The 12,422-nt window shown below is 34.3% G+C and overlaps 1 protein-coding gene across 1 annotated transcript; it reads left to right on the top strand.

The window, feature by feature from the left end:
• Positions 1-1,073: 1,073 nt before the first annotated feature.
• LOC145617355 (uncharacterized protein At5g03900, chloroplastic-like) lies at positions 1,074-11,598 on the top strand. The gene is made up of 13 exons (XM_081672047.1): positions 1,074-1,673; positions 2,611-2,718; positions 2,819-2,919; positions 3,020-3,109; positions 3,408-3,480; positions 3,591-3,656; positions 4,976-5,059; positions 6,700-6,765; positions 8,124-8,263; positions 8,348-8,434; positions 8,524-8,587; positions 9,283-9,426; positions 11,343-11,598. Exons 1-13 carry the CDS (start codon positions 1,245-1,247, stop codon positions 11,484-11,486), a joined length of 1,596 nt encoding a protein of 531 aa, XP_081528173.1. The 5' UTR covers positions 1,074-1,244; the 3' UTR covers positions 11,487-11,598.
• Positions 11,599-12,422: the final 824 nt, after the last annotated feature.

Raw genomic sequence — 12,422 nt, 5'->3', positions numbered from 1 at the left:
AACATTGGATGATGGAAATGTTCACTTTCGTGTTTATGAAACAATTACATGTAGTAGTATAGCTGTATGGAAATGCATTATTATTGTAATTAAATTGAATTTATTTTATATTGGAAATTATTTTTAACAACTCTTTATTTATATAACTACAATTCTAAGACGTATGTATTTTTATACATCTTACTATAAAACTTACACATAGCTCTTGAAATGAACATTTAATGATACAAAAATAAACATATGTTGAAACACGAATAGACAAAAATCTACATTGAATGATGCAATACTTCTAATAATAAAAATGATTTGAACGCAGCAATCCATATAAATAAATAAATTTGCTCTCATTTTTATTGATAAAAAAAATTCTTTAAATGCAATTCATAAAATGTACTTCGTATTAATTTGAACAAAAACTCCTTATTATAAAAATGAACATCTAATGATTTATAAATGAACATTTACCAATATAGAAATGAACATATTATAAAAATTTACAGAAAATTCATAAATGAAAAGGGGCAGGGGCGGGGGCGGGGCACACGCGGAGGGGGTGGGGGGTGCAGACAGTTTTCCCTGCCGTAGAGTCAGGTAAAAATTTGTAGACTTAAACCCTACGCAAAGTTCGATCGAGTCCGAGTATGAGGATATGCTTTAATTATGACTTGAGACAATTTCTTGCTTGTTTGTAGCAAATTTTGTTATGTTACTTTATAGCCTATGTTTTTTTAAATTTTTGTACGCACCAAAATGATATAAGAAATAAATTTAATTAGGGAGAATACAAGCAATATATATCACAAAAAAAAAAAACATTAGGATCATTTGGAGGTCCGAATAACCGAACCGGATTCGGATTCAAAAATTACGTGTCTAGTGAATTCGGACTCGTATTTTTCGAATTCGGACTTGAACTCGAGTTCAGGGTCCATTTACTAAATTAATTGGATTCGGATTTTGCCGCATCCAATATGTTGTCATTCGTACAATCTTACTTGCTACTTTTTTACTTGTAACTTTGTAAGTTGTAATAGCATAGCTGCATAGACATAATTGAAGTAGAATGAAAAATTGAAAAGATTCAAAGTGGCTACTCTTCTCTTTGTGAACCACTCACCTCCAAATCATGAAATTATCACACTTCCAACAAAAAATCCAAACTCAACTCAAACTTTGTAATAATAAACCTTCAAAAGCACCTGTAATGTAAACCAAACCCTTTTCTCCTTCATTCAACCTTACAAATGACATCCATGATTTCAATCTGTCTTTCTTCAACTCCCAAATCCCGCCATTTTTCTCTCTCCAGAAACTTCTCAATCAATCCCATTTCTTCTTCTTCCTCCGCCATTAATGTCGTCTTCAAGCACCACCATCCTTCCTTTCAAAGATTCAACTTACCATTGCCAATTCTGAGGAAGAATTCTAGGGTTAGAATCAGGACTATTAGAGCTAGCAGCAGTAGCATCGATGTTGCGACGTCGTTTAAGCCGGGTAAATTGGTGGAGAGCGATAAGCTTCCGTCCGATGTTCGAAAGCGAGCTATGGACGCCATTGATTCTTCTGGAGGAAGAGTCACCATTGGTGATGTTGCTAGCAAAGCTGGGCTTAAGTTGAATGAAGCTCAAAAGGCTTTGCAAGCACTTGCTGCTGATACCGAGGGTTTCTTAGAGGTATAATCATGAATATGAATTTGATTTTGAAGTTAAATTAATTTTCCAGTTGTTTTATTGTAATCATTAATCTGTTAAATTGTTGGTTTGAATGTTTGATTGAATGATATATTTAAATTGTGGCATATAAATTTTGAGGCTAGTTGTTTGTAATTGTAAGATTATTCATTATATGATGTTAAATTAGAAAGTTGAATTTAATAGGTGATTGTAAAACTAGAAATTGCGAGAACTTTTGTGCGTTTGCTTTACACCATTGGTGATTTATCAGTTTATTACCAGCCGCGCATAATGATGGTAGGAGACTACGAACTAGAAAACATCAAAGGAGATTTTTCAGTCGTAGTTCGGATTACTATTGACTAGATGAGTTCAAGCAATTGATTAAAGCAATTAGTAAAATTTGTAAAGTCTATTTCTTAAGGCAATGTCAGTACAGGTGCGTAAGTGACTAGCCTGACTACTTCAAGGCGATGTCAGTACATTACTCTCTAAGCTTAAAGGAGCCGGAGGTATCAAAACGGTGTGATTGATTTCTTGTTTTCTTTGGACAGCTAGGTATTTAATGCTTTATCAAAATTTGCCACTCCATGTATGAAGAACAGTTATATTTGATGCAAATTTCACTGCCTAATTAAATCCTCAATTACCTGTTTTCGTTGCTGTAAGTATGAGTTACCTGTTCGGTTGTTGGTAACTATATGCTTTGCAGTTTGCACTGCTACTTGTCCTTTATAATCCCAGCATAGCTGGATTAGAGAGTTCAATTGAAAGTACTTTTTGTTGATTCATTTGTACCTCTTCATCTTTCCGTGTGATATATTCCTAGCTATTCCACAATTTAATTTTCCTAATATTTTGTGAAAGTCATCTTATTTGCTTGTCTTGGCATTTATAGGTCTTGATATTCAGTTTTTTCATTGCAAGTGCTTAATAGGTCTCAGATGAAGGTGATGTTCTCTATGTTTTCCCAAAGGATTATCGTTCAAGGCTTGTGGGGAAATCCTTCAGGATGAAAATTGAACCCTGGGCTGATAAGGCGAAGGTATAATTCTCTTTAATTATCATGAAAATCAATGATTACGTAGGTTTATTCTTTGGATTTTTTTTCTTCTTGTCAACACCTCTGCTAATTTTTTTGGCAGTCTGGAGCTGAATATCTTATAAGGGTTTCATTTGGGACAACATTAATTGCTTCAATTATTCTTGTGTTTACAGCAATTCTTATAGCTGCCTCAAGTGGAAGGTATGTTTTCAATGTTATGTCCACAAGTGATTGTCATATTGTCATCCTTAAATCTAGTACCATGATCTTATGAACTTCCTATACATACTGGTTTTGACAGTGAAGACGACAGTCGTAAGAGGCGAGGAGGTAGATCATTTAGTTCGGGTCCAAATATCAGCTTCTTTATTAACCCAGCAGATTTATTTTGGTAAAGATTTGTTCTTTCAAATAATTATGCTTTATTGTTATGGAGTACTTTCTTGTTGTCCTATGAGTTGAACAAGAATAACTTTGGATCATGGCTCAATGTTTTCTTTTGATAAATTCCCATCTGTTTTTGGTTATTTAAGATTCTCAAGACTTTTCTTGAAGAAGTATGTTTGTTGAAAAGTTTCCCTGAGAATGTCCCTTTTTATTTGCTATCTGTTTTATCTTGAGAAATCTCAGACTTGTCTGTTTCTGGTGAATTTTTTTTTTGAGATTCTTGTTTCCATTTTTCCTTTTAGGTACACTGATATAAATTACTATAGGAGAACTCAAAGACGAGGGAATAGTGAAGGCATGAACTTCATTGAGTCTGTGAGTCAGAATAATGATTCACTTTTTTGATAGTGGAAAATATTTCATCTTTATGTTTTGGGGGAGAGGGGTTTGAGCATTAAATTATTTGACATGATGCTATGCTGTAGGTTTTCTCATTTGTATTTGGTGATGGTGATCCAAACCAAGGAATTGAAGAAGAGAGGTGGAAGCTGGTAATATTTTAGCATTGCATCTAGTAATCAGTTGCTTTCTAAGCTTTATGCCGTGTTATCCATGTTCTGAGCTGCTACTCCTTCCTGTCAGACTAGTAAATGCTTCTCTCTCTCTCTCTCTCTCTCTCTCACACACACACACACACACACACACACACACACACACACACATACACACACACACACACACACACACAATTAAATGAAATATGACACACACACACACACCAAATGAAAATGACACACACACACACACCAAATGAAATATGACACACACACACACACACACACCAAATAAAATATGACATACACACACACTTACACACCAAATGAAATATGAGATACACACACACACACACACACACTTACACACCAAATGAAATATGACATACACACACACACACACACACCAATTGAAATATGACATTTGTACTGAATGAATTTGTATAGACACCAACCACACCAAACATTACGTCTACAAGATATATTGTGAATGATTGATGCAAGTATTGCAGAATATACTAAAAAAAGTCAAAAGAAAATCAGTTATTTTATAGTACAATCTGTCAAACTTCTTGTCTTAATGGAGGATACATCTAGCACTTTAGCAGCATAACTTATAAAGCAAGATCTTTGATGCAAGATCAAATAATTAGGACTTGTTTGAGAAGAGGCCAAGCTACTAAGGTCATAGGGTTTACCTTCTCAGCTTAGTTACTTCTCAACCCCAAATCATTCTCTGATAAGGTAAATAAGATCTGAATAATCTGGTAAATAAGTAATGAACAGTATCTTCTCATAGTAATGATCATGGACAAAAATATAGGTTGCTGTTGCAATCATGAAACAGTCGCAGAACAACTTTCACAGGCAACACAGATGGTTTGAGGCTGTTGTTGGCTAATGTCCTGGTTGCAGTAAGCTCAAAAACCTATAAAATTTGGTTAAGACATGGTTTAAGGCCAAGATTGTTATCACGGTGATGATATGAATTATGAATCGTAGTATAAAGTGTTGTTGAACTAATGCCAGCAAGTCAGCAAATTAATGGATGAACTTGTTAGTGAGTAGATATTCAGTGCTTTGTTTTGTTCTCATTTTCATTTCCTCTTTCTCTGCCCTTGCAAAACCTAACCCTTTTGCCTGTGACTCAACCTTCAATTTTTCTACTATCCTGAGTGTCCTCTTTGCATTGATGGTATACTGGTCATATTTAAAGTAAAAATATATGCTAGTCCAATTGTTTCATTTAATGTAAATATGTTTTCATGTGATCATCTTATTACTGCTTTAATGTTACAATTTCATGATTTTGGCAGATAGGACAGTACATAGCGTCAAATGGTGGAGTGATTACAGCTGAAGAACTTGCACCATATCTGGATGTACTGACAGAAGAGGAGGTTGGTTCCTGGGTGTTCATTTGTTGTTGTTGTTGGATAAGATCTTGACATGCATCATGTCCCAATTTTCTAATTTAAGATGAAACTATGAAAGAAGCTTTTAATGAAAATTAGATTAGTGAAGATAATGATGTCTCAGGCAAACAAAGACATTGAATACTAAATACTTACATTTTGTCTAACACTAGAGTGTATCCGTGCTAATGCACGTGATATATATTTACGATTATAGAACTGGAAGTTAAAGATTTTTTTTTTTTTTTTTTTTTTTTTTTTTTTTTTTTGGGAGAAGTGGAAGTTATTTAAAGGTTATTGAAAAAAAAAAAAAAAATGAAGGGAGCGTTTAGATATGAGAATTGGAGGTTTGGAGTGTTGTGGTTAAAAGTTGGAAAACGACTCTTAAATTATATAAAAGGTATCACTTAGAATGAAAAGGAAACCTCCTGTATCGTTTATTTGAGTATTGGATTTCAGTAAAGTTTTGTTTTGGTGACACTTAATTCTGGAAATAGTTTCTTCCTGAATAGTTAAGGCTCATGTAATCAAAATGGCCATGCGTGATCATGTTCCTCTCAGTGGAAAGTTGTTACTCTATCTGTATTTATCTAACTTAAAAATCAGGACCTTCAAGTTAGTAACCTGAAATTCTGTTTCTTAAAAACTTTGAAAATCATATGTTCCTAAACGTTTCTTTTTATGCTTCATGGAATCTCTGTTATCAATACAGTTCTTGCCCTTCCTCCCTCATCAAAATGATTCACTGCTGCAATTTTTATCATTTGCTAACAAAAATTATACGGGCAAACAGCCATACACCTTCCTTCATTTTCCTACCTCCCCCCATCAAAATGATTCACTGTTGCATATATATCATTTGCTTACAAAAATTATTAGGGCAAACAATCGTTAGTACCTTAGTATAGTTGTATACTTCTTGTAAGAGTCTTTTGTGTTAGGAATGGAAAGAGGAATTGAATACACGGAAACTCTTCAATGAGATCAAAGTTGGAGGCTGGAATTGATTGGGTGGATATTTTTGCCTTGCTGTGTATGCTGTGCCTTCTGAATGCCATGTATGGAATCTAAACTCTTAAAAAAATCTTGACAAAGAAAAGTAATTGTGGGAAAGATAAGAAGGGGAAAGTTAAAGGGGAAGAGACTGTTTAAGATGTGGTGGGACTTGGGCATGTGAAATTATCTCTGAACCCAAAAGTCAGAACACCTTTTTACAGTAAAGAAGATATCTCTAGTGAAAAGGCTTGAGATCCATACTCAGCAGTTCGAACAGCCAAACCAACCAATAAACAAACACAGGTTTCATATAATTATATTCCAGTTTTTTTTTTTTTTGGTTTTTGATGTGAGAGTTATTGTTGATGTGAGAGTTATAATGTTGAAAACTTCTTCCAGTGGTTTTGTCTGCTTATCATTTGAAAAAGATAATAGGTTCCAGGCTTTGTTTCTTAAATTTTTTAAAATACTTGCCGTGTATATGCTATATTGTTTATTCAGTAAAATAGTGAGCCTTTGAGCACATGCAGTGAATTTTCTAACTTGCTGAGGCATTTTTTTTCTATCTAAATAAACTTTTGCTACTTACCATATTGTTGATGATTAAGCTTTTATCGTTGTCTTTTCAGAGTGATGACTCGTATATATTACCCGTGCTTCTACGGTTTGATGGTCAGCCAGAAGTAGATGAAGAGGTTTGAATTTTGAACTCATATTGCTGTCTTCCCCCTTTATTATTACTCTATATTTGACAGTTTAGCTGTGCTGTTTTTATAAAATTGCTACCATGATAGCTAGCCATGGCTGGGGAGCTATTTCGTTTTGGCTTTATGTCACAAATTTAGTTGTTGACAACATTAATGAGAGATACACAAATAATTTTAGGGGAATAAATGTCTGTACACTATTCTTAAGAGTTAAAAAAGGCAATTAACATTAACGAAAGCAAATAAGTAAATGCACATTTTAGAGGGTATGACTGTCCAAACACTTTCCATAAAAGTTATCTCAAACCTGTTAAAGGCATGGATTAATGCCATTAATGTACCTGGTTTTTTCTGGGGGCACTTTCTCTCTTGCAACCGTGGACTTAACTCTCTTTTGTGGAAGGTGCATTGGGACTTAAGCATGTGTGTATTTCACAACTTTAATGTTGACAAAGAGAGAAATGACAACATTTACTAAGTTGGATTACTTGGATAGATAAATTAGATTGAGAGAAGGCAGTTGCTTGTTGAATGTAATCCTGATTCTAAAAATGCGTTTAAGACGTTGAATAAAAGAGCTAATAAAACCTTTAATAAAAGGTTTGAAATTGGAAGGAACATACTTTTCACCTATGCAGAGAAGTGATAAATGCATAGGCTAAAATTGGGTTATATAGGGACTATGTACTTGAATTGGAAGGTCAAAATTAGACAGTTGTCATCAATCTTCTTGACCCAAAAATCATCCCATTTACCCATTCATGCTCTCTAATTGTTATAACAAATGCAAGAAAGATTAAAGAATACGTGGTTCGCTATCGATGAGTTAGCTACATCTACAGATACACAAGAGGAAAGTTCAATTGATCTTGAAGATAGTACAGAACTACAGATTGCATAACAGTGGCTAGGTTAAATCCTAAGGATGACACTCCGAAAATAGAAAAAGAAATAGGCCGAAAATAAGCACAAAAACAGAAAACCATAACCCACATGAATCCATCTGCTCTTAATTAATTTGATTAGTGTCTTAACGTGTGATTATTCACGTTTGGGTCATAATCAATAAAAATTAAATGTCTAGCTAAATTGCTATGTATTAGGTTTGAAGTAGTGGTGCAATTAGATTACCTTTTGGATTAAGGGTCTAATGGAGCCGATGGAGGTGGTCTCTATGCTATTCTGACTTTTGTCAGGTTCAGGGTAGGAGAGTCTCATTGTTTTTGTGCAAAGAGGCATTATACATTTGGTGTCTTGCATAACCCAAGCTAGGTGTAGGTTTCATTTGTGTCATTGGACTTATGGTATTTTATCAATTATCTTGCAACTTTTCTGTTCATTTGCAGGGAAATATATTATACAGATTTCCATCACTTCAGCGAACTGCTTCCTCAACAAGGACTGGAAGGAGAGAGTATGTTGGCAAACGATCATCAATTATGGAGGGTATACAAAAGTTCTTCAAAGAAAATAAGTGGCAATTCAGGTATGTTTCATTAGCGTTGAGGACCTGATGCCTTACCCTGCCTGTTTGGCAGTTATTTGAGTTTTTCATTGTGATTACTTGCAGCAAAACCAGTGCTGCCGAGAGAGCAATGGTCATTGGATTGGGTGGACTGAATTTGTTTGGAGTGGTTGTTCTTAGTACCATGCTTAAGTATGGCTCTATCAAAATATTGTTTTCTCTTCTTTGAATTAATTTTCATTTTCTAACTTCTAGTCTTCCAATATTATTTTTAAATTAAGGGACATGGCTGTAAAACCTAGTGGATTCCTCTCATTAGCTTCTACATTGTTGCCTGCGCTTCAGGTTTGTCTTGATCTTCTTCTATAGTACTTAGTAGTAATTGCTGATTGCAGTTGATGCTTTGAAATATTCATTTGGGCCATTGGAAGATATTTTTATGAGTAATTCTGTTGGAACATATGCATATGTAAGAAACTATCTGCCTCCTTATTTACCTCTCTTTGAAAGGCAGACTTTATCCCTTTGCTGAATATCTACCCAGTTATCTGAACATTAATTTTCATTTGGCCTCCAAGTACCCGTCTCCACCTCACACACACACACACAAACAAAAAAAGAAAAATGAAGAGGGAATTCTGTGGATGTGCACCTTCTTTGTGAGGGTCTTCATGTGGTGGCTGAATTACTAAAACTACATTACACATTATATGATATCTAATTTTTCTAATATTCATTACTTGTGTTTATTGATTTTTTGTATAAAGAACAGATAAAATCCTTCTGGGTGTTTGACTATCTTTTGCTTTACCTGCATACACTTTCATGACTTGTCTCTAGCATGTTCACCTGCTTTAGATTCCCTTTCTCCATCTCTACACTGTGCAAAATATCTTTTACATATCCTTTGGTTGGTAGTCTTGAACTCTCAATCAATCCAGTTACACCTGACATTAGTAAATCTGCTTGAGTGAAATTTGTTGATCTGAGGAATTTTCTATTGTAATAGTATATGTTTGTTTTCAATGTAAACTTTGTAGGTTTATGCTGGCTCTTTCTTTGCAATACCCTTGGTTCGCTGGTTATTAACTCTCAAGAAAAATTCTGAAATAGAAAAACGGAATCAAGTGAGAAAACTACGAGCTCGGGCTCTTGAATCACCTGATCTATCTCTAAGACGCAAGGTAAGTTTTCCAGTGCACATGTTCAATCATAATCTTTATTGAATTGTCGTTGCTAGATGGTTTTGCTGAAATTATCATTTAACGTGGAAGATCTCAGTAATTTCATGAAGTGTTTTCTAAAATCTTCTATGCTATCTTTCTTGACCCCCCTAGGAATGTGCCTGTGGGAGTGTTTCTGCATCTTCTTGACAAACTTTTATCTAGAAGCTCTTGTACTTTATCTAGGAACTCTTGGTACCTTGCTTTTTGTTAAAGATGGAAATTAGGTGAAAATTGGCTAAATTTGCTGATTATTAAAGGTTTTCTGAGATGAGGTGCTTTGCTAATTGCTATAGGAACCTTTTCTGCCAGCATAGGGCCACCACAGTAGCCCCATTTATTCTATAGAAACACCACAATGGCCCTTGTGGATCAATGCAGGACATTCTGCCATGTGGACAATGATGATGTCAGCAACTTTTGTTTTAGTAATAGTTATAGATAATATTCAAAGTATTGAGTGGAGGCATTGCTTTGGCCTAATACTAGTTACCAGACTACTAACAAAGAGCCTATTTTGCTTCGTTTATTCAACATTGACTTTCACAAAAGTCAAGGACAACATTTAAAAACCTTCTTGTAGATTACACTAATGATAACTCTCTTTCCTCATGTTCTTATGCTATGAGAGGCTAATAGCCTTAGAGTTGTTGATTTTATTAGTATGCTTGTGCTCTAAATTCTAATGGTTACATATGCGGATATGCTTCTTGATATGAATTTGAGTGGCTCCGCTAAAGAATTAAAGTCGTCATCTTTTTAAAGTGACCTATATGTTGTTGTTTTGGGTTGGTTATATTAGTTATATATCTATTATGATGTGAGGGTAATTAGGTGGTAAAAAGACACTTGATGTTCTAGGAAAATACTAGGCCAGTAGGCCTAGTCTAGTTAGGATAAGTCATTTCCTTTAATGATTTATTAGTTTTACATGGTTTTACTTGTCCCTACATACTTAAAATTTACGTGTAGAAATAAGATGTATTTTATTATTGTTAGGTGTCCTAGTTCAATGTTTATTTTCTACACCTTTTGTATTTTATTACTTGTTCCATTTCTCCATGCGCGGAGTTTTAGGAAATCTGGTAGTAAGTAATAAAATATGATGGAAGTGGGGTTAGTTGAAGAGTAAAATAAATCTAAAAAAAAGTGAGTATAAGTGGGGAGGAGAGAGAATATGAAAAATATTAAATTATGATATGAGGGGATTACTAGTGGGGAGAATAATAGTAAAATATTATTAAAAGTTTTCAAAAAAGTAAATGAAGCAAGTAATAAAAATTGGCTACAAAAGGAAAGTGGAGCAAGTCTTAAAATATGGAGGGAGTATGCTATTTAGGATTCTTTGTTGGATTGTTCTATAATTTATATTGCCACAAGTAATCGGCCTATATTCAATTTATTATCTAAGGATGTTTTTAAATAATCTTCTTGTTACTAAAATTGAATTTTTTTTCACTCAACTCGTGTGAAGTGGAGCCTTCCCCTAACTCTCTCTCCCTCACACTTTGACCGCATTTTACCAAATATGTGTTTCCAAATCTAACAAGAAGATTATTTGAGGACAGAAGGAGTATCTAAAGGGCTTTCAGATGTTACTATTTTATTAGATTTTGTGAAGTCTTTTGATCTAGCACAATCATATCACGCCGTGTTTCTTACTTATGTTGCAATCAAAACATTACTTTAGCAACTTTATGATTTTGCTTCTGCAGAACTATATTTGGCTATTTGATGTTTCAGTTTTCACCTGTTCTAAGCTCCTGTGTTAATTTACATGTTTAGTTTTGCCTCCTAGTTCTTGGCTCACTGATGTGATTATTACTATTAACTTGTTTAATTTTTATTTTCCACAAGCTAACATGATTATCATTCAGCTTTTGAGTGCTAGGGACATGGCACAAAGAACATTCATTGGTAAGGAGAGGATTGTATACAGCACAGAAATGGGTCTAGATGAGCAAGACTATGAAGAACGGGAATGGACCAGAAGATTTGAAGAACTTGAGAGGTCTGACTGACAAATACGTACTAACCTGTAAATTTATTATTTTTGCTAGCCCAAGGTGTAGAGATGCAGATAGTACATTTGTATTTAAGCAAGGGAAAAGAAAAGCTTATTGGTTTGGTTCACTATTTGTCGACACTGGTTAAAATTGAGTCCCAAAATTAGTTGCCTTCACACTTGTTCTTTTGGTTCGGACATGGTCAGTCTGTACAGCATGGTTTATACGGCTGAAGGCAATTACTGTGGAACGGTGGTGGGCTGTGGAACATTCTCGGCGAATTCACTAACATCGATACAATCTCTCTAGTTTGCAAAATAAGTTGCCTAATAGCAGTAGGATTGTATATTTTCAGTGTATATGTAAAAGTTGATGCGCTTCTGGATATTCAATAAGTATTTGTTTTCACTGTTTAAGCTGATTCTTTGGGTGATTAACTAGAATATTCTAGTACTCTTTTAGTCTTTTTCCCAAAATAAAAGTTACACTTTATTTCTTTAACTTTGCCTTTAAATAAAAGTCTCATTTTACCTTTGTCGATTATTTCATTTGCTTTCTTTTCTTTTGAAAGACAAGCCTGCTTTCATTTATTTATTTATTTATTTATTTATTATTATTATAATTATTACGGAGTATTATTATTGTTTGCACTTTTAAGCTGCCTGTCACACTATCCAAATTCTTGGGAACTTTGATCCACACTCACTAATCTTAATAATCCGCGTTAAGCTTGCTAAACTATGAGCTACCATTTCCAGTTTTAAATGGGAGGAGCACCAAGCTTAAAAAGGTCTCAAACAATACTATCTAGAATCAATTTTCTTTTGAAATGGCCATTACATCTTGCATTCAATTACATGTTGTAGCAGAGTCCAGCTTTGAAGGAATCAAGGAATAACAAGGCGAAGGAACTAATAAGGCTATGGTTAGAATCTAACTCCTTTTGATGTA

This window comes from Chenopodium album, chromosome 26, assembly GCF_948465745.1.
Source record: "Chenopodium album chromosome 26, dcCheAlbu1.1, whole genome shotgun sequence".
In the NCBI taxonomy this organism is placed as follows: Eukaryota; Viridiplantae; Streptophyta; class Magnoliopsida; order Caryophyllales; family Amaranthaceae; genus Chenopodium; species Chenopodium album.
Note: the sequence above shows the minus strand (reverse complement) of the source record. Positions and strands in the feature narration are given on the sequence as shown.

Bases quoted from the DNA above. Each gene is read 5' to 3' on its own strand.
- LOC145617355 (XM_081672047.1), top strand. From the start codon at position 1,245: ATGACATCCATGATTTCAATCTGTCTTTCTTCAACTCCCAAATCCCGC. The intron at 2,920-3,019 runs GTATGTTTTCAA...TGGTTTTGACAG, and splicing joins ATAGCTGCCTCAAGTGGAAG to TGAAGACGACAGTCGTAAGA. The intron at 8,435-8,523 runs GTATGGCTCTAT...TTTTAAATTAAG, and splicing joins GTTCTTAGTACCATGCTTAA to GGACATGGCTGTAAAACCTA.